Genomic DNA, 27,173 nt, shown 5'->3' with positions numbered 1-27,173 from the left:
TGCCCTCAGAGTCACAGGTGTACTTTTGCAAATTCATATGTTTGTTTTACAGACCTCTCTAGTGCTCGAGAGTATGAGCAGATAAAGAACAAAAAGAGAGTGTCAGTAGCTGAAGGCTAGGTTGCGCAACTGACCTGCACAAATAATATAGGAAGGCATACAGGAGCGTTCTCCGCTATTTCCCAAATAAGAGAACTGTCAGGGTTGATAGTCTTCGGGAGATTCTAGCATTGGAATAAACAAGTTTGAATTCCGAAGACAGAAAGCTCGTCAATAGGAGCGAGCCAACATTCCAATTTAACCAGACCAAACCCCACCAAAAACCAAGTAACTCCTAGATTAACTCGTTATCTCGTTATCACATGTCCTCCGGCCCGTATTGCAGATACATAAGAACATCCAGTGTTTCATTAGCCATTGCGGGCGGCGATATTCCCACCTGGCGTACTCCTTTGTCACTCTCACTTATCAACAGCTTCTCCCTTCGGCTGATTCGGGGGGTATTTGGGAGGGGCGTTGGAATCGAAGCCCCAGCCGCCGTAACCATCGGCCGTCCCAACACCGCCGAGTCCGCTGGTAGGTCCCATGTCAAGCTTCCCGGCAGCTTGGTTCCCGGCTACGCCTGGCGCCGTCTTGGCCCACTCATTCACCTGCGCCTTCGTCTTTCCCGTGTACTTGAGCATGTGTTCATCGGAGATTGACTTGTCTCGGCCGGTTTTGGAATCGTGGTAGCGTCTGTAGAGAGATTTCTTCTCCGTGCCGTTGGCGGAAGCCGTCTGAGTCGACTCTACGGAACCCATCGTGGGTTGCGTGATTTAGGCGTAGAGGCGGTGGAGTTTGTGTGGTAATTAGAAAAGTCAAGATTTCTTGCGTCTGCTACCTGCTTCTGGTCTCTGGCATGTTGATTCGAAAACGGCAATATTATAAACCGAGAATCGAGACCGCAAAGCCGGACCTCTGAGTGATGGCACTCTGCTGCCGCCTCGTTTTTCATGAGCATAGCCTCAGAACCAAGAATGCACTGGCTTTGTGTGGTCATGGGCACAACTCAGCCGCAGAGTCGTACATGTCTGATGGAGGTCAACGCAAGTGTTTAACTGGCCCATTTACGACACCTCTAGACATATCACTGGAACCTGCATCAAAGGAAAGCTCGGTATTGGCCATAGCCGAATGGATGAGAAACACAACGAGTCGATTGTGGGGGAATAAAGCCGGGATTTGGCCGCCAATTGCCCTTCATTACAACAGAAGACTGAAATCCTACGGCTCTATGCATCCAGCCAAGTCCAATACCTGTTCTCAGATGGGCATCGTGCCATGGGCCAGTGTGGCTTAGGAAATCGGCATATTTTATCCTAGCTAGACTGTTCAGGATCAGAAAGGCGTAACTAAGAAATTGTCCGGGAATCAGTCTTTCCCGTGACGTTTTAAAAAGGTGTGATGCTGAGGCCCCTCAATGGCCTATCAAAGCTAATATACAAGGCCTGCGGGTGTTGCCGTCAAAACTATCGATTGATCGAGCATTACTGGGTGAGATACACAGGTACTCGCGTTGACACTGCTTTTCCCTTCATATCTCTGGGAGGTATGTAGCCGCAGACCTACGTCCCCAACATCGGCTTTGGCGGACTCCGCGCTTCCACGCCCGAAAGCTCACCACTTTCATGATCGATTTCAAAGGCGGGCAGCGATCCATGGAGCCGTCTTGCTGACGAGACTGTCTTATTTGTTCAATCATTTTTGGCTTCCCTTTTTCTTTTCTTCTTTTTCCTGAAGATAGTCAAGGTGCACGACTATGGCATGACCCCGTGATGCCAAGAGAGTAGACTGTCGCTCAACCCACATAAGTCACTAGGATAAGACGCTCAATTGCGTGGAGATGAATGATCAGCCAACGTCATTACCATCCATTGCGACAGGGATGGCCAAGAATGCTTGCAGGCGGATTGGCTGTCCTCCATGCAGCTCAGCTTTAAGGTTTGTCGATCAGTGGAGAGCTCAAACTATGAGCTTCTGACCATCATATGCCGAGCATGGATTGGTCTGCCGCTCCAAATTATCCAATTGAATGTAAACTACTAGACCTTCATCGACTGCTTCATTTCGCACTAGCTCTCCGAAGAGCTAAGCTTTCAGTAAGCTCAAGGAATGACCTCACGACATAAACTGATCATACCTCCTCGTTCATCGTTACCGTAGATTTAAGAATTATCCGATGCTATGATGCCTTGTCCCTTTGAACTTGAGGGCACTTACTTCTGTCTTAAATATCTTCCAATATCCCAATATCCCTAGTAACATTCCTATTTTCCTCAATCCAAACTGCAATCTAGCCTGACAGCAACCTCAACCATGGCCCCCCCTATTCTTGGTATTCCGCCCTCAGCCCCTCTTTCACGCCTCCCTCCAGGGCCTGAGCCGGGCCCCTCCCAACCCCACGCTCGACGAGTCTCCATCCCTTATTCCGAGGATAACATCTTAACCAATGTCCTTTCCCGCCAGTCTGCTCATCGGAGATCCTTTTCTAGACGGCTCAGCATCCCGGATACGTCCAACATCTCCAGTCTCGTCTACTCTCTTAAGCGTAGAAGTTCTACAGAGCTTGGCTCGGACACATCAGCTAGGCTCCTGAACACGACGTACGATTCTCTCTTGGAATGGATTGGAGCACAACGCATGAGCCAGCTCCCTCCAGAGGGAAGCAGCTATGACAAGGTGCTCGCGTGGGCTCAGTTGTTTGTCGAGAGGCTGAATTCCTTTGATATGGCCATCGAAGAGTTTGCAGGCGATAGTTATCTCGCCGCCCAACTCGCCTATGGATATTGCGCGCTTTTGCTACAGGTACGCTTGCTTCTTCTTTCACCATTGAAACAGTGCTGACGGATTCTGTAGCTTGGCAAAGAAAATGCCCCGGCGTTGACGATATGCTTCGGGCTCTTTTACAACATGTCGGGTTCTCTCGTAAATCTATTGGAGCGGACTGAGATGTTTAGCGTATCGCCGGAGATCAGGGAACAACTTGTTCTGGCTCTGTCAGACTTGGTCACCCTGGTCGCTGGCGTTTCAACCCATTTCCACAAGGCAATTAGTGGTCTGATGACATCGCCAGTTTCCATCAACATCTACAGCCTCTTCCCCGTTCAGATCAAGGCGTTCATGGACCGTTGCGAGAGGACTGGCGAAGCGATCTGGCGAAGCCAGCTTTTGAAGGAGGGTATGGATGCTAGCAAAAGTAAGTTTTTTTTTCCATCAAGACATCGGCCCTGGAAGATGAGTTACTCACCAGGCCCTACCAGTAGTATCCGATGTTAAATCCGTCAAGAACTGGGTGGCTCCAGAAGAACATCTTCTCAAGAACTTGGTCAACTCAACGTCTCATCTGGCACACGACCGCGAGGAGCTGACCTGCCTTTGGATGGCCCCATACATAACGCGCTTCCTAAAAAGCCCGCAGAAGATGTTGTCTATCAGTGGCAAACAAGGATCCGGCAAGACAGTCTTGGCGTCGGTCATCGTAGATTACCTCCAGCAGCCTATCGGCGGGGCGATGTACACTTCAATCTTTGTTCCTATCAGTAAGTGGTTCCTGGCTTCACACTTAATACTTAATCCAGCACGACGACTAATTTAGTCCACATAGACAGCAGAATCCCTGCAGAGGCAACGCCTAGAGCTATTGGCAAAGCCATTCTCAACCAGCTTTTCGAAAGGCGCATTGGAAATATCCAGATACTCCAGGTCCTCACCGATGCCTACGAACAGAGCAGGAAAGTCACCTCAGACAAAGAGTACGATGAGATTATCTGGAATGCTCTCGCAGATGTGATGGCCTCTCCACTCCACGGAGCCAAGGAGCTTATCGTCATCATTGATGGCATGGATGAGGCCTCCTGCAGCGAGCCGGCGTTGTTCCAGAGGTTGAACACCGCCGCCAAATTTGCAACCAACGTTAGGTTCATCACTCTTGGGGCTGAGAAGCAGTCGCTTGGCCCCTTCCAGAGCAATCTCCTTATCACCGAAGACATGATATTTGATGATATTGTAGCCGTTGTTCGGGGCCAGCTCGACCACGGAAAAGTTTTCCACTCCATGTCCGAAGTAGATCAGGAAAAGCTTGTCACCCGCATCGCCCACGCATCGAACGGTTCGTTCCTTTGGGCCAGACTTGCCGCGAGGCGAGTGCGCCTTGAGATGAACGTGGATCATCTCCGAAAGGCTGTGGACTCTCTTGCTAGTTCCAAGCCATCTGTCACCGACCTTGTCACTCAGTTTATCCACTTAAATGGCGTCACAGACGGAACCAGGCACATTCTGCTCTGGCTTGCTACTGCTGAGCGACCCCTCTCACTCATGGAATTGACAGCGCTGGCCACTATGCGAACGGACAAGGGTGCTGTCCTTGACCCCACTCACCCTGATATGCTCGCCACCTTGAGGCCTGTCGAACCCCTTCTGTTCCTCCAAGATGGCCTTGCCTATCTCCGCCACGGTCTCATCAGAGCTGCAATCCTTGATCTCTTTGCCAAAGGAAGGTTGGTTCAGGGCATCAAGGATCGGCACGAAGACCTCGTCACCAGGCTTTTGCTCTACATCAAGGATAACGTCACCCAGCATCACGAGATTTCTCTCTCGACTCTGGATGTCCACGACACCAACCAACTCTTGAACAAGAATCCCTTGCTCGACTTCGCCGTTCGTCATTGGCCCGCCCATATGAGACATACGTCTGTTTACGCAAAGGAGGGAAGTACCGGTGTCGCCAAGTCCTTTTCAAAGGTCCTGCCAACATCTGTTGCTGCCATACTTCTTCAGGGATCTCTCTGGCAACATAGGCCGGCACCTGTGCTCCTTTTGCACTTGCCAATGGTGACAGATATATACCGCCATATGTTAACGACCAAGAACCCCGTCACGCTTCAGTGCATGATCTTCCAAGCCATGCTATACCGCCGCGTTGAGTTCTTCGACGAAGCGATCCCTTTGCTATATGACGTTACAATGGCAGCCCAGAATCTCCTTGGCCCTCGCAGTACGGTAACCATGCAGCTATCGGGTATCTTCCTCGAGACAACTGCACCCAAGATGGACACTAGGAATACGGAGCTTATGAACAATAGAGAAGAGATGCTTCTTCTTTTCGTCGAATGTTACCAAATGCACTATGGCCAAGACTCCGAGCACGTAGTCTCCGCTCTCCGAATGTTGGCTGAACATTACCAGATGACCAAGCAGGAGGAAAAGGCTCAGAAAATCCTTGACTCGATTCACGCAATCACCACGAAGGCGATGCGGGAGCGCGCCGGGGAATTACACGCGCGCCATCGCGGTCGTCGTGAGAGGGCCGCCGCTGAGGGTGGAGTCAGCCTGCTGCTAGACGTCGAGGAGCATGACGAGCTGGCTGAAGGATCTCGGTCATATGACTTTGAGTTCTCGCTCAAGCAGGCAGAAAACTACGCATCAGAGGGATGGCTAGACCGCGCCGAGCACCTGTACATTGACATGTGGCAGCGTGCGAGCCGGGAATATCGGGTCCATCACTCAGACGTTTGGGAGGAGCGCAAGTTGAAGGCTATTCTTGGCTATAGCAGATTTCTCCTGGCACAAAACAGAGAAACCGACGCCGCCTCTATTCTCTCTACCGTGTGGGAAGACTACAAGACAAGGCACGCCATGACCCTGACCCAGGCGTCTTGTGACCTGTTTCACCAGATGGCCAGCATCATGAAGGAAGCGGGTCTCTGCACGGAATCCTTGTCAGTCCTCAAGCATTGTGCGCAGTACTACGAAAGCACCAATCGCACGCAGAGCGCAATGTACCAGGAGATTACGGAGACCATCCAGAACAACTCCAAGGAGATCATGGAGATGATGAGCTCCGCTGAGACCAGGGTCACATCGGAGTCTACTTTGGAAGAGATGGTTCTGGATGCATGCAAGTCGGGCAGCATCGACCAAACGACGCTCACGGCAGTATTCAACCTCGTCGATCTGTACACTTCTCAGCACCGCTGGCAGGATGCCACTCGACTGATCAAGCGAGTCCTTCGCAGCATCTGGCCATCTCTATTTTGTCCTAGTGCACAAGACGTCACGGCTCCATCTAAACATGTAGATGAATGTGTAGAACTCGCGGAGCGCCTTGCTCAATGCCACCATACCCGGCGCCGGCCTACGAAGGAGGGAGACCTTCGAGTTCGTATCTACCGCGCAATGAGGACAAGCCGCAAGGTAGACGACAAGCTGAGGGACCGTGTGACACTGCACCTGCTTCGGTTCTTCGAGAATCAGTCCCAAACGGAAAAGCTCATCAAGATTCGCCAGGAGATGCTCGATGATTGTACTGATCATCATGGCCCTGAGCATCCTACCGTTATCAAGATGCTCTGGGAGCTGGCCGAACTGACGCGTCCCCGTCCCATATTTGTCGAGTATTACGAAAAGATCATCCGCACCCTGAACAAAAACTCATATATCACCAATTCTGAAGCGTTTGAGCCGGTGAGTATTGTAGCCAATGAGCTCTGGAGCAAAGGGCTCTTCTCCGACGCTCTACGCTACTACAAGATGATGTTCGAGACTTTCCTCAGGCAGCCGGAGATCAATGACAAGCTCCAGGATCAGTCTTTTGTGAGAGAGATTTTCACCCGGTACACACATTGCCTTCGAAACGTCGGCACAGAGTTTACTGTCATTTATAAGGTGATGGCCGACTATCGTGCCCAGTGCAAGACTGTTTTCGGTTCAAACGCCTCCATCACAATCCAGGCCACGCTTGCTCTCGCCAAGATGTGCCAGGACACGGAGCGTCACGAGTTCGAGGCTATTCAGCTTTATGAGGAACTCCTGAAAACCGAGTCGGGTGAGATTAACCACAAGGACATCGCGACCACGTTAGATTCGATCTACGAAGAGCAAATCGATGCTGCTGCGTCCAGCCAGCCGGAGGCGGTCTCTGCTACTCAGATCAGCCGGGCCATTCAGGTTCTCAAGCAACGCATGTCCAACATACGGGAGACTCACGGATGGGCTCATGAAGAGTCCTTGTCGAAGTTGTCGGAGCTCGTAAGACTACGAAACCAGCAGCACGAAATGGATCTCCTTGCCAATGAACTGGCTGATGCGGCCGCCAATGTGTTGAGTACGGAGACATCCTCTGCTCGGCTTATCGCAGCCGCGTCCACCATTGCATCGGGCTACATTGAAAGCGACCAGACCCAAAGGGCCATGGAGCTTCAACACGAACTCTACCGCCAAATCGTCATGAAGGATACTGTGAACGCAGCTACTTACAAGTTCAACATTTCGTCTCGCGGACGTGATAGCCTTGTTTTCCTGGCTCAGTTTGAGTACAATCTCCGACGCAACTCCGCCACCGTCAATGAGATCCTAGCGATGCTAACAACCCAATACGTGTACTTTGAGGAGGTGCGGCGCCTGATGAAGTCCAAGTCTAGCTCCTTCCTTGACGTTACCGTTGCTACTGGCCGTCTTCATCAGTGCCTCCTTGCCAATGAAAGACTTGCCCCAGCTGCTCTTGTGTTCGGAGACTTTACCAACTACTTCATCGACACGGAGGGTAAGCGAGTTCACCTGACCGAGCCGTCTCAGGTCAATATATTCCTCCAGACTCTCCTACAGCATTTCAGCACCCACAAATCTCGAGACTTCATTCGCTCCGTTGGCATCAGCGGCAGCGATGGCGTTGTGTATCTTCTCCGAGCTGAGCGGTATGAAGCTGCCTGCGACCTCGCCCTAGCGACTTTTACGTACATCTCGGCCCATGACGAGTACCGTACGCCCGTCGTTGCCAAGCTCGTCTTAGTGCTCGGCATGACCATCGCTGGCAGGGATCTTCTTCCTCAGCCCGATGAGCCTGCTCGCAGAAAGATGCTTGAAACGTCGAGTACCATCGTTCGAGATGTTCTTCACGTTCTCAGCGAACTCAAAGTTAGTCTCGAACAAATAAGCTTAGGCCACCTGAACAAGATGATCGGGCTTCTCGGTGAACAGCACGACTATCGGACTCTGTCATGGCTCCTGACCACACTGTGGCACAGCCGCGAGGCCCAAAGCAATTGGCACCCGTCCATCACTCTGTCTCTCGCAAAGCGGTATATCATGGCTCACTATCTCGTCGGCGACTCCACTGCTGCTGTTCGTCTTGCCGAGGACATTGTCTACAACTGCCGTCGAGTCCACGGCACGCGGCACCCATCCACCCTAGACATGTCCGTCTTCCTGACGCAGCTATACACCAGTATCGCACAGCGGTACCAGGGCCAAAAGTCTGGCGGTCGGGAAATTGCCAACAGATACTACAAGAAGAGTGCCGCGGTCCACGAGAACATCCTGCGCGTCTTCACCGATCCATCCTACGCGGAGATGGAGGCTGGGCTAGATGGCACTATGACTGATGGTGGCTCCAGCTCCGGGTTTGAGGCCATGGAAGACCTTGAACAGGCAACCCTTCCAGATGGGCAATATGTCCGCCGACACTTGCACTTCCTCAAACTTGCGCTGGAGCGCCTTGGGAGTTGGCCTAAGGACTATGCTGAGTATGAGCGTCTCAACGCTGATATTTTCAGAAAGTACGCCGAGGATCTAAAGGGTGTTGATGGGGTCGAGAAGTGGAATCTCAGCGGATATGGTTCTGGCAAGGCTGAGGACAAAGATGACCTGCTAGACGCCGAGTTCAATAGTTGGGAGCTCGTTATTCCAGAGGAAGGGGAGGATGAATTGTAGATGGATGCTCTTGATTACCGAGCTTCTCATGGCTTTCAAAATCTAATATTATTTGGGACAAAAAAAAAGGGGGACACACATCGCTGGTGAACAAGGTTTCCTCTGTTGGCTATGGATACGGGATACGCAGGACACCAATAACCAGATTGATATTTGCTATTATATTTAGACAAGCAGAAAGCATGCCCAATGTCTCTCGCTTCGTAAATTTGGAATCATTGACCATCGCTAGTGATGAGCAAAGAGAGCGAAAGCGCTTCCGCCCTCATTTGCACAGAATAAATTTATCTCTTTCAGAGAGTGCCTGATTCTTATATTAATGTTCAGCCGCAGCAGGGCCGGTCATGGTCTGAATGGAGAGTGGCTATGCCTTGCATCCGGCATTTCTCGATGCAGGCAGCTCTCCCCGCCGTTCATACGGCCGGAAAGGATCAATTGAGCTTTCAGTGCGGGATTGGGAGTGGCTGCAAGCTCTGAAACCGTGATGGTGCTGCAAGAGATCCTTTTAATGCGAGCAGGCAGACTGCATCTGTTGAAGGTATTCCGAGTTTATTCACCACTTGCAAATCTCCTCCTCCAGAGCGGTAGGCGCCTAGAAAATGGCACGACGTTGACGTTTCGCCTCCCTTAGCCGACAATCCTATGACGGCAGCCGTGTTCTCCTCGCATGAGCCAGCTGAGCTTTTTCGCCCCCAATCTCATGTAGGATTCTGCATCCTGAATCCTCGGTCCAAAAACCCAAAGATTTAGTTTCGCTGGAGAGTCGCCTTCCTAACGTTAACGCTCGACGACCGCGCTTGAGGAGGTGACGAAGAATGTGCAGTGCCTTGCCAAGGATACAAAACCTCGAATCCCCGCGTTGTAGACGAGAGTTGATGTTATCATGTAGCTGAAGCCGGGATCTTAAGATACTCGAGAGGGCACATCTGATATACGAGAGTATGCCGTTCTACAGTACATTACTAGTTCGCGTTATCGCCTTTTCCATGCAAGATGATTTCCAAGTTAGTCTTTGCGCTCGTCACTCCCATCATCTTTTCTATTTCCGTCGCCAGAAACGTTTACCTTCCTCCCCAATGTGATAATCCTCCCTATTATACTAACACCGAACCCTCCTCCAGCGGGCTCCCTAGACGGTAACACATACATCGATGCCTCGGATAGTGCCATAAACTTCAGTGATGCCCATCCGAACAAGGCATTCGACAAACTCTTGACGCAATGCTCAGCCGTCGGCTCCGGCGATGCCAAGTTGTGATTGAGAGACCAATGTCGCTGAAGATGGATACTTCAAAGACTATCAAATTACAGTGTCTGCCGATGCATTGTTCAACCCCAAGAAGACGTCAACACGGGAGACTCTTGTTGCTATGCTCAAAATCGTTCCTAACCAGGGCACCGAGACAACTGAGGGTGCTTACGAAGATCCTTGCGGAACCCCTTTCTGTGGTATGCGTTGTCCATCCTCCTCCAGGTTCTCATTTCTAGGTTGTCTCATGTACCTGACAAGTCTATTCTGTTAGAGGTCAAAAGGATGCGCCAACACAGGCTCATGCAGACCATCCACATTACAATTTACGACTCTTGATGAAGGCGGAGATGACGCTTCCCTCAAGGTCTATCCGTAAATCGGCCCTGTGTCTGATGGCTTCTGCGCCAAGATTGTGTGGGCTGGAAGCTCTATTGGCGGTGCTATCAGTTGGCATTTTAGGCCTAGTGTTTGGCTTGACCACTTTGCATTGTAGTTGAAGTTGGTTTTTGCTGTGACATGTATACAAGACGCCGCGCTATGGGTCAACTTGCAGTCGTAATTGCTACATGTAGCACACAGCTTTTTTTTTTCTCTTTTCTCTCCTTTTTCCCCTCTTTGGATAAGCCATTCTTATTCATAGGAACAGCCTGCCCAGGGCAATGTTAACGCGCCTTTTAAACAAACTATGTACATGAAGGATGAACCCGTAATAGCCTTTCTCCACCATTGGCCTCGACCATGAATAGCGCCCTGTCGCAATTCCATCTCGTCGTGGCAGTCTCCTCGAATGTCCTCTCTCCATCTTGGTTGGTCATCTCCTTAACGTCCATTGCCATAGAGAGGATCTCCTCGCTTCCAGCAATGAGGCCAATAGTCTGTATGACATTTGATGGCGCGTCGACGTCCCAATCTCGCATCTCGGCGCTCCTAGCGCATCCCAGTACAGCGAGGGCTAAGGAACCACCCAAGACCACCAGAATAAATATACACGCCCAATCGACGGCAAATAGCTTCTCGATATCGTTCACCACTTGAACTGTCGTGTTTCTGAAATCCAGGGGCCAGCCAGCGGCATCGAGTGCCATGGTAGAAGTGGCAGTCAGGAAAAGCGTCGCGTACACGGACTGCATGGATGCGATCATGTCTTCTCGTAGTTCGTCCAGATCTGATGGCCATGCAACGGAAAGGGGCGTTGAGGTATTTCTTCGAGTCACATCAAACTTGTTTAAGATTAGATTGCCGAATGTATTCGTCCTGGAATTGGCAAGAGCCTGTGTGGCGCTTTGCTTGACGATTGCCTTGACAACGGCGCGGAAGTCAGACCTCGAGCCGTCAGGACCCTCGCAATTTGTAGTTGAAGTGTATTGACAAGGGGTGCGGTCAAATTCCTTGACCGCTATGCGCTCAAGAACACCAACCTTTAGCGTTCCGACGTCGACTCCAAATACCGGTGAACATATGGCAAGTTGAGTCGCCAAGGCCAACTTTTCCCGTTCTCCTGTATTTGGCCAAGCAAGAAGAAAGAGTATCCTGGATGTTGTGATGTTATTCCTCGACGAAACGCAGTCAGAGACTCCTGTCGGGAAGTACATGTTATATTTCGACCCCTCAACCTCGAAGTCGTGCTCCATCTCGCATCCATCCTGAGAAGCCGTGAGACGAAGTGTCCTTTGTGTAGAATTCCCCCCAGTAACGTCCGTTACTTCGTAATCATCCTCGTCGATGAAAGAGCAGTTTGTGAGGCGAGAATAGTATCCCGGCACGGCAGGGATCTCGATGGTAGTGTTGTAGTCCCACACAACGCCGTCGCCGGGCATAAAGGAAGGAAACGCGTAGTCGTTGTTCATCCACTGTGAAAACAAGTTGCCTCCACCGCCGTACACTCCAAGGGCCGACGTGATTTCAAAGGCGCGACTAAAGTCGGCATTCTCATTCAATCGACCGAGATTCAGATTATCCTTCTGTAAAGCGATTCCTTCGGTCCTGTGCTGGTAAAGTTTGGTTTCCAAGAGATGAGAGGATAGCGGGATAAGGATAATAGAAAAGAATGTTGTCAAGGCCACAGAGAAGCCCGATATCCAGTGTCCATTCTTCCACGCTTTGAAAACAGTTATCGGCGGAAAAGTGGAGCGGTAATTGACGAGGACGGAGCGTTCACCTCTCGTAGGGCCCTTGTAGAGCCCAAGGTAGGGCTCAAGATCGAGAATGTCGTCGTAGCATCTCCTCATGTATAGAGCGAATCCGCTGAAGAAGAAAGTCGGGACAGCCGTCCACCACAGCGACCTGTCAATAAAAGAGCCCTCGGTCTCCTTGACGTAGTCCCAGTCTTTCACTTTCCACAGGCCATCCCTAGTCGCCGAGACTATAAGGAGAGCTACGATGACGCCAATGTATACCAAGTGAAGAATAACAAGTCCGGCGAACCGTCGAACCTGGGCGCTGCGGTCTGATCTCGCGATTTGAATCGTAGGTCCTCCAGTGGTTGCTGGTGGCGGTCGATCGTCAGTTTGCGCTACCATGACTGGGCTGCGAAGTTGAGCCGTCGATTTTTGTTGCACTAGACTCATAATGCCTCCATTCTCTTTTTGTCCCCAGAAAGAAATTTGGAATGCGATTCAATTCCGGTGAGCGGGCGTCTGAGGTCTGTTCCGTGCAAACTCTGTGCTCCTGGTGATTTCGAGTCGGGACACGACACAGCCACACTTCCCATGCTCAGCCGGCCGGGGGAGATTACAGTAGATCTCAAGAGGGGTGATTTTTCTCTCCATTTTAGATCAAATGGGACTTATTATTCGACTTGTGCGACACTGGCGAGCACGGGTTGGTATTGGCTTTGCTCAGCCAGCACGAAGTAAACTTAGGTGGCTCAGTGGCGGAGCGGAGTGCCTGAATGTCTCCTTTTTCGTATGACTGGCGAAATTCTGGTGTGAGCAGCTGCATGAAAGGAATGGTGTGGTTACATTCATCCATATTATCTCCCATAGGCTTCCTCTTTTGGTAATACAAGGTGCCCGCTCTGGAAATGAGGCCAAGTACCCTCCAGTGATCATCGTGCAATCTGAACGAGATCAGAGTGGGACCCGTTGATAGGCCCATCATGTCGTATCCAATTTCCGTGCGGTCACTGCAGGGGTTCAAATTGGTCGAGCGGATCTGCCCCGGAGAACCTTTGAAAAGTGCACAGCCACTTTTTTCATGTGCTTGGCTGATTCCACGATGCTCAGCCCAGTTCGCGTGGCCCTGCGATTTTGCACTTGAACTCTGGCGATTCACTCTCGCGAATGACGGAATGACGTGTGAAACGACATGAGGCCTTACCGACCACCATCTCGATGGAAGCAACAAGGAATCCATGACCGACCTATTCGATAATAGCTGACAATTTCTTGTCAATCAATGTTTGTGCGCATCGACCTAGAGAGGACCTCAAGAGAATAATTACAATCATAATGGCAGCGCCGAATTTCGTCACTGCATTTCCGCTCGAGACGGGCGCGTTGCCTGCCAGCGACGCTCTCGAGACACCTCATGTTACTGTCGACGCGCCTTCACCAACCCAGCATTTCCTTGCCGCGAGATCCTGGGCTGACCCGTCGAATTGCGTCGACGATTATGCGGACACCGAGTCGCAATGCGATCATCTCCAGACCGAGGTCAACTCGTGTGTGTCAATGCTTGATGCCGGCAATGGCAATCTGCACGATTCTCGATTCGTAAACTGTTTCTGCGTCGCAGATATCTACACCGACCTAGTCAAGTGAGCCTCAGTCGTCGTCCGCGCCGAGAATCAAGGCTTGCCGAAGCTGACTCGTTTTCCGTTTTAGGTGTCAAAACCAGCATCGGTTATGCTTGCGGGATTTCGTCATGGACCATCAGTTCCGGCATTATCAGGACCAGTGGAAGACTTTTTGTACGAGCGAGCTCGGTTCAGTGGATGTGACCGAGCCCCCTCTCATCACCCCGGAGCCAGTGACCTCGTTCAAGAACGGCTGCTCTTACATCAAGTCAGCCTGCAACCGCTACAGCCAGTACACATCCGATTGTCAGTCATTCTTCGCTCAGTCGTCGTGCTACTGCCAAAGCCACGTCGTCCAGATGGAGTCAATTTGCTCCGTCGACGGGATAGCCATGTGCTCGAAGTCAAAGATCGAGGACGCCTCGACAATATGGGGTTACGCATCGTGTAACGGATGGAAATCTGGAGAAAGCTCCTTTGCTATTCCGACATGGGCCTTTGCCGACGCCAAAGTCGATCCGCCAAGGACCGTCCCGTTTGCGGCTTTCCCATTAACATATAACGATGTTCCGACTCCGAGTGCAGACCCACCCACCGATGGGGCATCGGCTGCGGCAGGAAACCAGATTTTCCTGATATTCTTGGCTCTTCAGCTGCTCTTACTCTTATGAACCTGGTCAACGAAACAGAAAGAAATAATAAGAAATAAAATAAGATAAGAGATCAGAGATTCCGCCGCGGGGGAGGAGATTTTAGAACTTCCGACATTCCATCGCTCCCTCCCGCCTCCCATCCCGCAAAACCCTGACCGGAGAGTTGTGTATTGCCTCCACATGGATAGTGCGTCTTGGAGAGCTGCGGGGATTCTAACCACCGAATCTTGAGAAGCAACGGCGATACGGTTATTAAACCGCGAGATTCACGCAAGTCGTTGCTGTTCTCGCAACAGGCAATCGACGTGGACCGCACCATCCCTCGGAGTTAAAACTTGATTTCCTCCGCCCAGCAAGGGACAGATAGTGCAAGGCAAAGGAAACAGTTTCGTCTTGGCGTTATGTTCAATGGGTAAACGAGCGTCCTCGAGCAAGCAATACTCGAAGCCCTGGGGAAATGATATGTCCGCACTAGAACTCTTACGGTTTGGCCCGCTAAATATGGAAAATGACATATTCCCCCTACTTCCTCTTGACTACGCACTATGTTATGATCAAGGAAAGCGACTAGTCACTTGCTCGGCTGCAGATATTCGACTGCCTGGTCCACGGCCAAGAGCGGCAGGCAGTGATGCAAAGGTGACAGTATTGACAAGAATTCCGGGTTTACCTCCTTAATTTCCTCCTAAAATCCGACCTTTAAATCCGGCCTTCTTCACTCTGTGCCGTCAGAACCGAGTCTAGCGCACGCGACGTCCTTCCACGCTCATCCTCGATAAATCTCTTTAAACTGACAAGTCCCCTCAGTAAAGACCGCCAATGAAGCTGCAGACCCATTTCTTGGCATTGCAATAATAATGGCTGATCCCACAGCCTCAGCGTCGGGGACGTCGAAGGAAAAAACGGTTGATAGAGATCTCAACGTCCAGCACACCTCGCATTCGTCGTCCCGCAACATCCCCGCCTCAGAGCGCAAGGAAGTCGTCCCGAAAGCAGAAGCCACCGATGCGGGAACTTCTCTTACTCCTGGGGCAAATCCTTCGGGGATCGACGCCGAAAATGGCGAAACTCGCGATAATAATGAACCCTCGTCAGAACAATTTTACTCCGTCTTCTCGCGCAAGACGAAAATCTTCCTAGTTCTCATGACTGTTTTTAGCACATTCTTTTCTCCCTTCTCCGCATTCGTCTATCTCCCCGCCATCACACCCATAGCCGAGTCCTACCACCGCTCTCTCGGTCAGCTTAACCTCACCGTGACCGTTTACCAGATCATGCAAGCCATCGCCCCTCTCTTCTTCGGGGACCTGAGTGACCGAGTTGGCCGTCGGATCGTTTACATGCTCACGTTTGCCATTTACTTGGGTGCGAACGTCGGCCTCGCGCTGCAAAATAACTACGCCGCTCTCATGGTTCTAAGAGCGTTGCAGAGCACCGGTTGCAGCGCTACTGTGGCTATAGGAAACGCTGTTATCGCCGACATTGCCACCAGCGCTGAGAGAGGTGGCTACATCACTGCTGTTGTGGCGAGTGCTCAACTCTCCCCAGCTATAGCGCCGGTAATAGGCGGCATATTAACCCAGTATCTCGGGTGGAGATCGACGTTTTGGTTTCTCGTCATATCCGCTAGCGTCTTCCTACTCATTTATATTCCCTTCGCACCAGAAGTCAGATACCCTATTATATATCATCCCATGAGTTTGAAATCCAGGGGCCACCACTAACATATAATATTATCATAGAGCGCTCGCAAGATAGTAGGAAACGGGTCAATCCCTCCCCCGAGACTGAATACTCCATTGATATCTCTTTTGAGGCAGCGGCGCAAGCCCAACGAGCTTGAGGAGAGAGTACACTCTGAACCGGCATCGGCTCGGCCGGCGAAACGACGCCTAAAAATCCCCATTCCGAACATCTGGGCCGCAATCCTTATTATCTTTGAAAAGGACGTGGGGCCACTCATGCTCTTCATGTCACTCTTCGTCATGGCAAACTACGCCATGCTCGTCCCTCTGCAGGATGTCGTCCGTCGGCGGTACAACTTGAACGACTTGCAAGTCGGACTTTGCTTCATTCCCTTTTCAGTTGGCGCCGTCGCGGGATCCGCCGTCGTGGCAAAGCTGCTGAACTGGAACTACGTACGTGTCGCGAGGAGCATCGGCGTGTCTCCGGACCGCAAGAAGGGAGATGACTTGAGGAGGTTCCCCATCGAAAGAGCGAGGTTGGATATTATGTGGCCGTGGACTTTGTTGGCCGTGGGCATGATCATCGCATGGGGCTGGGTTGTGGATTCTGGCGCTAGTCTCGCAGCACCGCTCGTCGTGTTGTTCCTCGCGGGTGCGGGTCTCAGCGGGCCCATCGCGATCCTTTCGACGCTTCTCGTGGACTTGTATCCCATGAACCCTGGCCGAGTGTCTTCATCTTTTAACTTGACTAGGGCCGGTACGAGCGCCATCGGCACCGCTGTGGTCCAGTATATTATTGATGCTTGGGGCTACGGCTACACCTATCTTTTCATGGGATTAGTGGTATTAGCAGCATGTCCTTCTGTGTGGATAGTGCGAACATGGGGTCCCAAGTGGAGGGAGGAACGATACCGCCGTTTCGAAGAGGCAGAGAATGATGCGGTAGGGCGGTAGACGTTGGTGATTAATACTAAAAGGTGCGAACTGACTTGGAATTTATATTTAACTCATACTATTCTTCCCGTGAAGCAAGGGGACAGGCATGTTCCATTGATCCTACGGCCACCTATGTCTTTCTTTCTCTCTCTCTCTCTCCGTCCGTCTCTCTCTCGCCCGCCATTTCCCTAAATAGTACTCCCGACGGTGTGAACAACGCCACTTCTTTACCACGCAACTCCTGCAACAAATGACCTTGGAAATAGCCTAACGATTAACTTCCTCGACTCGTCCATGCAGAGGACTCCTAGGGCCAACGGAATGGGAATAAACCAGAAGTCAAGCGGGACCGATGCTGTTCCGAAAAGCCTCTGTATTCCGGGAACCTCTGTCACGAACACGGCAATGCCTATGCTACTTGCCATACTCAGTATGAGCCACGGGTTGCGCCGCTTCTTTCTGAACGGGTCTGCCTGGACGGCGGTTCTTCATGGCGAGGACATTGCCCAGCTGCAAAAAGACAAGGGTGACAAAATAGACGCACAGACCCGTGGCGTCGAAGTGGTCCAACTCGACTTGGGTATAGCCATGAAATCCCTCGCGGTTGTGCTCAAAAAGGGAAAAAAGTTCCGAGACGGGCATGCCGGCGTGCCTCCACATGTAGAGGAAGAACGTGGATTGAGCCGTGATGGTTTCCATAAACCCAACAAAAAGGTATGCCTGCGCGTAGATTTGAGAGTAATCAAGTGGTCGCGCCGATGGTCTCGAGGCTGTTGTTTAAGGAGATTAAACTCTTCCTTCTCCATGATCAACGACAGGCTCAGGAACAGATCTGTTAAGACGCAGATGATGATCATGAGAAACGCGCTAAGCGGCAAGGGCACACCGAAGAAGACATTGAGGATAACAAGCCAAATCTCGGACCAGCTAACCTTCTGTAGGCTTTGGAAGACGAGACGATCCAAGCGGATGGCATCAACGATCGAGTCAAACTTATCCAGGAGCACAAGGTCAGCAGCATCGATAGCCACATCGCTTCCCGTTACAACCGCCACGTTGACGTCAGCAGCTCGGAGGGCCGGCGCATCATTAACACCATCTCCCGTCACGGCGAATAGACATTCCCTCCGGGATAAAAGCAACGATACAAGCCATAACATTGACGAGCATGGCGGGAACACTCAGGAATCCGGGATGACGGACCCGCAGCCAACCCACCCAAGTGAGCAGGATTAGCAGGGCAAGGAAGATGGTCATGCAGACGATCATCTTGACGAAGCGCCATATCTCCTGTTGAATTAGAACGGCTTCCTTCTTGACGTTGACCGAAGAGTGTGCGACGTGACCGATGACGGACTTTACGCCAGTCAGCACGACAGCACCCACGCCGCTTCTGTTGAGCACAGTGGTTCCCATAAGGGCAATGTTCCGGCTTTGAAGAAAGCTGGTGTCGGTGACGTCGACTGCACCCTCGACCTCTTCTGACTCTCCGGTTAAGAGGGAACGATCGAATCGTATGTCACCAGAGTGGCTTAGGATTCTGATGTCTGTGGGGATGTTATTGCTGGCCCTGAGGTGCACGATGTCTCCACAGACCAGGTCGGAGGCGGGGAGCGCTTTCGTCTCGTAATAGGTCATAATTGTCGTATCTATAGCCAGACTACGTGCCCTGGGCGTGTCACTCTCGGGAATGGCTTCTCGTGGGGTGACGGCCGTGGCCCTCCCGATGAGAACACAGAGTAGGACAGAAACGTGGCTGTCCTGCGTAGAGTATTATCAATGCATACCCTGCCACGACTGTAGTTGGTGATCCGGATAGCAAAGAGACCAATCGGCGAGCCTTTACAAAAGTACATAAAATAATACAGAGGAGCTCCTCCTGGCTGTCGTCAGTTGTCCTCCTCGCCGCCATCATTCGGCCTACCGACCATCCATCATTGATGGCTGCAGCCCCGTTTGTGCCTGTCAATGATGCCCTTGAGCGTAGTATACTGCGTGTCCAACACCTCCCATCGATCTGAAAAACCCCGAGTAAAGCACTGAATCCATGGCCCATCCCCTCCATGATCGATCTCTCCTTCCCTTTCGAGTTCGGCTCCCACGCCGACTCCATGTCTGGTCACGTGGACACGTGCCGATTTCGTGTGGTTCTATTATTACCTAAATCAGTACCCGGTCGGGCATTTCTATTGGCTCAATCCAAGCCCTCCCCACTCTGTACAGGGCGTGCCCTTTTCTTCTAATCCTTAAAATTCCTTTATATTAAATGCAATTACTCCTTAATCAATCCTGGATCAATTCAATATAGATAATAGATAACTAATTTTTAGAGCTCCTAATATAGTTAATTTGAATTGATTCTAAATTGAATTAGAAGTAACTAAGAATAAAATAAAATATGTTTATAAAGGATTGATCCGGGATTAATTGAGAGTAAATTTTAAATTCGATTATACTTCGTACCTTCTATTTTTTTTTTCTTTTTTAGTTGCTCGTGCTAGCTTCTTTTTCAGTGGCTTGCTCCTGGTTTCTCTGTGGCTCGCCTGACCAGTGACCCATAGGTCGGTTGATGTTTCCGCAGTTCAACCGACCTATGGAAATGACGCCATCAACCCCTGCAAAAACAGGCTGACCTCAGGGGTCATAGGTCAGTTGACATGCGACCTCCAAAGTCTCGGAGCCCCACCCCCACCTTCCACCTTCAACTCAATTAATTGTTCACCACGCGAGACTCTTCCACTCTCAACTTCACATCTTTTATCACTTCACAAAACATCAACTTATTCTTAAAAGATCGCCAAAACCCCACAACGGGTCGCAAACTCGGCGAGGGAAGCAGAAAGACGCCATATAAAACCGTGCGCTTCTCCACAAGCTCTCTCGCTGGGCTTCCAAACAAGTCGCCTGCCTATTCTCTACTCGAGCGACTGGGAATCTCTTAAACTGGCATCAAACGAGCGCATCACTCCCACGACCTCCACGCAACACCTTAGAAGAACCATGTCTCTACCGTCCGAAGATACCCAAGTCAAAGTCGCTAGCGAAGGTAAAGTGACTACCCCCAGCTCTCCATCCGCCCACTTTCCTCCTCCTCCTCTCGCCCCCCCGCCCCCCCAAAACGCAAACCAGCAAACGCTAACTCTCTCCCGCAGGCGCCCAAGCCTTCGTAGAAAGCTACTACCACGCCCTCTCCACGCCCTCGCCCATCTCCCACTTCTACATCAACTCCAGCAAACCCTACACCACCTCCGGCGCCCTAACAGCCGACATATCCATCAACGGCACCGTCCTCGCCACCCCCGCCGACTACGAGAAGCTCGTGGCCGAACACGGCCCCGCCTGCCGCTACGAGGTCGAATCCTTCGACGCCCACGCCGTCAACCCGGCCTTCGGCTTCGCGTCCGAGGCCGCCCCCAACATCCCCGTCGCCGCCGACAGGAACGGGTCCAAGATGAGCCTGCTGGTCCAGGTTACGGGGAGGGTGCAGTTCGGGAAAGGGAGGGAGGCGGTTAGGAAGGCGTTTAATGAGGTTTTTGTGCTGGCGCCGAATTGGGAGGCGCTGGGGAGGAATGCGCCGAGGGGTTTGAGGAGGTGGTTGATTATGTCGCAGAATTTTAGGACGCTGTGAATTTAGAAAACGGGGAGGAGTTATTGTCATGAGATTCGAAAAGGGAAACAAAAAAAGACATCTTGGGCCATGGATACAAACACAAACGGAGTTTTATAGAAGAGGAAATTTGGAAAACTTGTTGGCTTTCATTGGAATAGTATTTGATTTCGACCCAATATACATGCGCGCTGCCTTTGACAAACTACACTACACTTTTTTTGTCTTTCCCATCTGTCTATCCGACCTCTTTAACCGCATGTAAATGATCAATGATAAATGATACAAGCCCCAGCCAAAAAAAAAAAAAAAATGATAAGGAGGAAAAATGAATGCATGTACCCTTTCTAACCTTCCTTTCGCATTATTCCCATTATGCTCATCTCCTCAGGCTACCTCGACAAGCTGCTGTCGATACTTCCAATAACCAGCCCGAATGGGATCCCACCTAGTGGCTAGCCTCTCAAGGCATAGGTTCGCCTTCTCCTTATCGCCCTCCTCGAGGTAAGCTTCAGCCAAGCAATCCAGCGCATGCGAGCTCTTGACCTCCTCGGCGTCCTCGTCACCCAGCCCGGTCACGAAGCCCTCAGAGAAGCTCTTAACCTCGCTCATTTTTCTTCCGCCCTTGACGAGGACTCCCCTCAGGTAATTCCACGCAGCCTGGTTCTGCGGCGCCAGCGCAATCTTCTCCTCTGCGTAGGCGATTTCGCGGTCCACCGTAGCGGCGGGGACTTTAGCGTCATACTCAGTAGCATGAGACCCCGGCGTTGAAGCCTCGGGGTCCGAAAAGACGACAAGGAAACGGTGCGACCAGGCCGAATTATTCCTTACATCGTCCTCGATAAGGTTCTGCGTCGAGAGCAGCTCAGGCAAGTTAAATAGATTAAGCTTGCGCACGAGGTACTGCCTATACGACCAAACGTGGTAATTCTTCGTATCCTCGGCGAGCATGGTAGTGATGAACTGCGACTCCGACCGCCCCAGCTTCTTGAGGGCGTCTGCGTCGGAGGCGATCTGCGGGTAGTAGTGGTCGATGATGAGCTGGCGGTGGTGCCAGATCTGGTAGTTTTTGAGGTGGGCGAGGGCCACCTCGTTGAGCCAGGCGATCTCGTCGGGAGCGGGGATGTTTAGTGTTGAGACGATCTTGAAGCGGTAGAGCCAGACGGTGTAGTGGGCGGCGTTCATGGAGATGATGTGTTCGGTTAGGCGGAGGCAGCGGGGGGAGCATTCTTCGGCGGCCATCACAGCACGGAGATAGGACATGGCTAAGAAAGGGGATTGGCTGTTGTTAGTTGAGTCGTGTTCTTCGGAGAAAAGGAAAGAGACAAAAAAAAAAAAAAAAAAAAAAAAAAAAAAAAGACGGAGAGAAAAGAAGAAGATCTAACAACGAGACGAAGTTAGAAGAAAGAGAGAAGAAGAAAAAAAGCTATCTACCTTCAGCATAGTCATCTGGGTAGGCGATGGCAGCTAGAGCATTCTCCGGCTCCACGGCAGGAATAGGAACGACGTCATCCCACTCCGGGTCCGTCGCATACCGACTCGGCCGACCACCATCATACAGTTCCCGATTCAGCTGCGCCATCTCTTTCCTCCTGCTCTTCTCCTTCTCAATATCCTCCTCCGTAAGCACGTAAAGATTTCCCTTCCTATCGCGAACCCCTCGTTCCTGTAGCTCCCTCCTCGACAAGAACCTCTCGTGCTCAATCGTCAGCGCCGCCAAACGATCCTGTTTCCGCCTCCGGGCCTCGAAGTCCTCGGGCGTGTACTCTCCCACGTCGCGTCCGGTCTTGTCGCTGCCCCACGTGTATCCTTTCCTTAGTGATCGGATGGGGAGGTTGTCTTTGGCTACTTGCTTCCAGTACTCCCTCTCGACCTTGGCGGGCAGGTTCGTCTGCTTGCCGGCGACGCGGGGTAGGAATTGGGCGTTGGCCCAGGTTTGGCGCTCGGTGGGGGTGAGGGCCGGGAGGCCGTCGGTCTCGATTCGTTTCGTGACGGGGTTGGTTTGGTAGTAGCGGCGCTTGGAGAGCTCGTTTACCGAAGCTGGTTCGGCACTTGGTTGTGTATCTTCTATATACGTGTGAGTTTTTTTTTAGTGTTTTTTTTTCCCCCAGACTCGGCAGCAGAAGAAAAGGATTTTATTTTTAGAAAAGAAAGAAAGAGAGAGGCGGGGTGGGATAGGAAGAAACGAGACCGAGGTACGGAGTAGGAAAAAGTGAAGCAAGGGCTTGTGAGCTAGTGGGAAGTGGGAAGTGGGAAAGCAAGGGATGGATTTGATAGCAGATGGACCCCTCACGACTGGAATGTGAAATGCGGTCGGTGCTCCCTTGATTGAGCTTCGACCAAGAAACCCCAAAAACTCAAACGGGACGACACACAAGTCTCTTAATGATTGCTTGACAATGACGGCGGGGCAGAAACGCATCAGGCAGAGAAACATAAAATCGACAGAAAAGGGGGAAAAAAGAAAAAGGAAGAGAAGCTCCAAATTATCGTCGACGTTGCTGACGACATTTGAAGGTTCTCATGTTTCTGATGGTTTCTGCTGGTTCTGATGGTGGGGTGTTTTACCATGACATTGGACTTGGCCGACAAGGGGACAAGGGGGAAACGGAAGAGGAAAAGAGAACAAGAGTCACTCTTGTCACTCACCTTTGCTAGGCTCAGGGTTCTTCGCCTTGGACACAGCGGTCCTAGTAGTAGATTTGGGCGGCATATCTCCTTTCGTTCTCTTCCTGTCGCCTAAGCTGCTAAAATGCGTGGGTAGGGACAGACAGACGGAGAGAAACGGAATTGTTGCAAAGATTGTGGTTAATTCAATGTAAAAAGACGTCTTCGGCAAACCAATCTCTTTTTCGACCTCGAGAGGAATTCAGGCAAAGAACTGCTGGTTTCATTCCAAACTCCATGATAGAAAAAGAAAAAAAAATTCTCTGAAGTTCGGAAGGCAGGAAGAGCAAGCCGCGGGACAGGAGACGAGCTCTCTTCAAATATGGGGGCATGGGGTGGTATAAGACTTTAATGTTGGGCCTTTTTTTTTGGGGGGGGGGGGGGGGAGAAGGACAAAGGGACAGGACCAGATTCAAAAATTCGATTGTTCTAGCGTGCGAATTACTGCCGGGATCCTGCACTGGGCTGAGAGAGCCAAGCTCTGGCGTCACTCGTCCTTCAATCTTCTTCTTTTCCCGGGTCCCTTTTTTGTTAGATTTTTTTTTTTTAGTTCTTCAGTGCCACCGTACCATTTTCTCTGCAGCAAACCTGCCAGGGCCCAGTTACCAGCAATGAGAGGCTGGACGACGGGCGACCTCGGACGATGGAAGGATCAAATCATCGCTGCCAACACGGCGAAAACCTCAAGTGACTGCCATCACGTGCGATCAGAGCCTGAAATTAACGCCAAAATAGGGCGGGCCGGACAAGGGTTGGGTACGAACCTTAGCAAAGTTTAGGCGCTGCACCTGATCGTTTTCAGCGGTCCAGCTCAGCGGCAAACAAAAAAAAAAAACCAGCTGGTTCCTCGCCATTCGCCATTCGCCACTGTGTCGGTCGGTGGACTGCGGGTGCTTGGTCTGTCCGTTCAATGTTGGAACGTGTTTACCTTGTCTGGATGGCGTTGCAGTGGGTTGGTGAGTGGGCACGGCAACATTTGATTCCAATTGCCTGGCCTAGGTTTAGTTTGCAATATTTCGTCGTTTAGTTTGCTAGAGAGTCGCAGAGAGTCGGAGCCTACGCGGAGTACGTAGCCCAGCACTGAGGGCCTTGGCCCGCTCTGGGAGATACGCTTTCGGGAACCCATGGCGCAAATCGGTCTAGGCCCCGGGTCTGGGCCCAAGCCGCGGTCTAGGTCCAAGAACTCCCGATGACTCTCAAGTCTCTTATCCGTGCTCCCTGTCGTTTTCCCGTCGTTTTCCCCCTACAAAGTAGAATTGATAATTGATAATGCCGTGTCGGTTTGCTTTTGTCCGTTCTCGGTTCCCAACAGCAAAAGACAACGATCGGCATCAATTAATCCATCGGTTGCGTCACCAATGACTATCAACATCCCCATCTCGTTCTTCTCTTGGCACTCCCTCCGCGTTATTATTCTCAAATTAATCATCGTGTCAAGCTCGTAGGCCCCAAGGGCATTATATCTAAAATGAATACAAGCAAAACAGAAAACCAAGAACCCAAGCAATGTCGAATCGTAGTTCCGAACCCCTGGCACAATCTCAATCCATCCCCGATTGCGGAATACCCCATCCTCACATCCCCACATCTGGGGAGGTGGGGAGGAGGACTGTGAGCACCCCAACGAGGGTTCCAGGATAGGGAGACAAGGGTAAGCCCGAGAAAGATTGCGGGAGCGGGAGAGAGCTCCATTTCCGAAGTCTCACTCCGATACTTGCGTGCTCTCTCTCTCCATCTGTCTCTGAGAGTCCTCAAATTAGAAATACCAAGAAGTGACCTCCTGCGCCCAGTGTCCCTCCCTCTCTATAACCCGTATTACATTAGTATTTCCTTTTTTTGCTTTTTTACCCCTTGTTCCGTCCTTGATCCGTTCCCACACACTTCAACGACCCTCGACGCTCCAGAATCTCCACCCTTCGCCTCGTCCGGCACCCTCAACACCCACCAACCTTTCGACACCCGCGATGCCATCCGCATTGAGGAATTTCTCCACATCAATCTCCATCCCGCCCTCGTCGTCATCCTCAAGCCCATTCTTAAGAACCGCAGGCCATAGGACTCCAACACCATCACCGCCCAGCGTAGTCTCAAACTTCTCGTAATTCTCCTGGTCAAGCTTCTCTTCAAGCTTCCTAAGCTTCTCCGCCGACACATCCGGCCGTAGCAGCGTAATGGAGCACCCACCACCTCCAGCGCCTGTAAGCTTCGTCCAGCCGATGCCGTCATGATCGACAAGCTCGCGGACGCGCTCTAGCCTAGGATGGGAGACGCCCAAGGCAACGAGCAGCCCATGATTTATCGTCATGAGCTCACCCACTTTGCGAAGAGATTCCACCTCCTCACTGTCAAACTCGGGGTCCTCAAGGAGGTCCGACGCCGTCCGCGTCGCCTTGTCGATGGCGTCGAGGATGTTGCCAACGAGCTTGGGGTGCGTGTCGCGCAACTTGCCCACCTTTGCCACCTCGTGCGCCGTAGACTTGGCCTGCCTCGTGTTGACGAGGAGAAGTGGCAGTTCGGGGAAGTCCCAGAGGGGACTCACTGTAGGGGGCTTGCCGTAGTCTGTCCTTTGGAACACCACGGCCTTGCCCTGTGTGGAGACGGTGTTGTCCACACCCGACGGGTTGCCATGGGTGGCCATCTCTGCGACAAAAGCCCATCGGTTAATCCGCTCTACTTGCAGCCTCGCCTCGTCCGGCGGCTGGTCCGGGTGAGGTCCTGAGAGCGCCCTCAGTTGCAGGAGTAGCGCCGCTGACAGGCAAACGGCGATGGAGGCGCTGCTTCCGAGTCCGGCACCGATGGGAATCGTAGAGCGCAAAGTATACATGCAACCATGGAACGAGGGCGAGCCGAGAGACAGGAAAATGTAGAGAAACGACAACGCCGAGTTTCGGTGAATCTTACGTATATCTTCGGGCTTATGTAGCGAGACGTCGGCGAGATGGGGCTGGACAGCAGCTAGGAGGTCGGGGTCGAGAGTCGTGACGAGGTCATAGTAGTACTTTTTCTTGTCAGGCCTTTGGAAGATGGACCACGGCAGGTCGTCAATGTTCCATGTATGCAGGAAGTCGATATCGGGAAATCGAAGCGTGACAATTCTCTTCGACTTGGACAGTGTCGTGACATGGAGGTATGACCTCAGCGAAATGGCTGCAGCTATCGCCGCCTAGAGACCAAGCACAATTGTCAGCGAACAGCCATGATGCTAATTCAGATGAGACGGTAGTTTGTCACATATACGTCTGCAACACCTCTCTGACATGACGTTTCTGTGTCCTGTCTCAGACCCAACCTAGAGACAGACAGTGACTCTGTCCACGCTTACACTTGCAGCAGTTGCCAGAATGCCGAATGTAACACAATAGTCGGATCTATCAACTTACTTTGCCATGCACAACTGCATGCTCGCCAAACATGATGACTTTCCCTGGCGCCGACACTATAAATGCCGGCAGCATCGGGCTCGACTGTTTCCTCTGCGACCTTTGCCTCACGGCAAGACCGTTCCCGCCATTGACGTGGCGGGACCCTCCCGGCGTGCCATTGACGCCGTTGGGTAGGTGCAATGGCTCCGGCATGTAGGCGGGCAGTCAAGAAACGTATATATCAGAAGGAAGTACTCGTCGTACCAACCTTGCGAGGACGAGAGGGCGAGTGTGGTTGGAGGGTCGAGACTGACAGCACCGAGGTGGTGGTGTCGACGTCAGAGGAAATCGGAACACCTTTTAGTGATTTAGACGGGGAGGCTGCGTTACTTCGATGGCGTAAGCTGCTTCGAGGAACAAATCCGGCGATGCTTTGAAAAGGAGAAGCTCTTTCGGAGAGGAAGGGAGATGCGCAGTAGCTGGGCGGGACAGGTGTTGAATCGTCCAAGATGCGAATGGCAAGGAAATGG

The 27,173-nt window shown here is 51.7% G+C and overlaps 7 protein-coding genes and 2 pseudogenes across 7 annotated transcripts; 4 read left to right on the top strand and 5 right to left on the bottom strand.

The window, feature by feature from the left end:
- Positions 1 to 461: 461 nt before the first annotated feature.
- Positions 462 to 800, bottom strand: SAPIO_CDS10500 (annotated as a pseudogene; the record flags this gene model as incomplete).
- Positions 801 to 2,355: 1,555 nt separating this feature from the next.
- SAPIO_CDS10499 (NACHT domain protein) lies at positions 2,356 to 8,745 on the top strand (the record flags this gene model as incomplete). The annotated part of the gene is made up of 4 exons (XM_016784081.1): positions 2,356 to 2,844; positions 2,896 to 3,235; positions 3,300 to 3,578; positions 3,644 to 8,745. 4 exons carry the CDS (start codon positions 2,356 to 2,358, stop codon positions 8,743 to 8,745), a joined length of 6,210 nt encoding a protein of 2,069 aa, XP_016638909.1.
- A 1,935-nt stretch (positions 8,746 to 10,680) lies between these two features.
- On the bottom strand, positions 10,681 to 12,516 carry SAPIO_CDS10498 (annotated as a pseudogene; the record flags this gene model as incomplete).
- A 930-nt stretch (positions 12,517 to 13,446) lies between these two features.
- SAPIO_CDS10497 (uncharacterized protein) lies at positions 13,447 to 14,404 on the top strand (the record flags this gene model as incomplete). The annotated part of the gene is made up of 2 exons (XM_016784080.1): positions 13,447 to 13,754; positions 13,822 to 14,404. The coding sequence occupies 2 exons, from the start codon at positions 13,447 to 13,449 to the stop codon at positions 14,402 to 14,404; spliced, it is 891 nt and encodes a 296-aa protein (XP_016638908.1).
- An 839-nt stretch (positions 14,405 to 15,243) lies between these two features.
- On the top strand, positions 15,244 to 17,025 carry SAPIO_CDS10496 (Major facilitator superfamily transporter; the record flags this gene model as incomplete). The annotated part of the gene is made up of 3 exons (XM_016784079.1): positions 15,244 to 15,945; positions 16,129 to 16,143; positions 16,207 to 17,025. 3 exons carry the CDS (start codon positions 15,244 to 15,246, stop codon positions 17,023 to 17,025), a joined length of 1,536 nt encoding a protein of 511 aa, XP_016638907.1.
- A 396-nt stretch (positions 17,026 to 17,421) lies between these two features.
- On the bottom strand, positions 17,422 to 18,645 carry SAPIO_CDS10495 (uncharacterized protein; the record flags this gene model as incomplete). The annotated part of the gene is made up of 3 exons (XM_016784078.1): positions 17,422 to 17,777; positions 17,894 to 17,999; positions 18,226 to 18,645. 3 exons carry the CDS (start codon positions 18,643 to 18,645, stop codon positions 17,422 to 17,424), a joined length of 882 nt encoding a protein of 293 aa, XP_016638906.1.
- A 1,362-nt stretch (positions 18,646 to 20,007) lies between these two features.
- SAPIO_CDS10494 (Nuclear transport factor 2 domain containing protein) lies at positions 20,008 to 20,635 on the top strand (the record flags this gene model as incomplete). Its single annotated transcript, XM_016784077.1, has 2 exons — positions 20,008 to 20,053; positions 20,160 to 20,635. 2 exons carry the CDS (start codon positions 20,008 to 20,010, stop codon positions 20,633 to 20,635), a joined length of 522 nt encoding a protein of 173 aa, XP_016638905.1.
- A 366-nt stretch (positions 20,636 to 21,001) lies between these two features.
- On the bottom strand, positions 21,002 to 23,327 carry SAPIO_CDS10493 (uncharacterized protein; the record flags this gene model as incomplete). Its single annotated transcript, XM_016784076.1, has 3 exons — positions 21,002 to 21,879; positions 22,049 to 22,681; positions 23,264 to 23,327. The coding sequence occupies 3 exons, from the start codon at positions 23,325 to 23,327 to the stop codon at positions 21,002 to 21,004; spliced, it is 1,575 nt and encodes a 524-aa protein (XP_016638904.1).
- A 1,836-nt stretch (positions 23,328 to 25,163) lies between these two features.
- On the bottom strand, positions 25,164 to 26,856 carry SAPIO_CDS10492 (uncharacterized protein; the record flags this gene model as incomplete). The annotated part of the gene is made up of 2 exons (XM_016784075.1): positions 25,164 to 26,444; positions 26,662 to 26,856. The coding sequence occupies 2 exons, from the start codon at positions 26,854 to 26,856 to the stop codon at positions 25,164 to 25,166; spliced, it is 1,476 nt and encodes a 491-aa protein (XP_016638903.1).
- Positions 26,857 to 27,173: the final 317 nt, after the last annotated feature.

Source organism: Scedosporium apiospermum, assembly GCF_000732125.1.
Source record: "Scedosporium apiospermum strain IHEM 14462 chromosome Unknown SEQ_SAPIO_0165, whole genome shotgun sequence".
Taxonomy (NCBI): Eukaryota; Fungi; Ascomycota; class Sordariomycetes; order Microascales; family Microascaceae; genus Scedosporium; species Scedosporium apiospermum.
The sequence above is the reverse complement of the archived record's forward strand: the minus strand, read 5'-3'. Positions and strand labels throughout refer to the sequence as shown.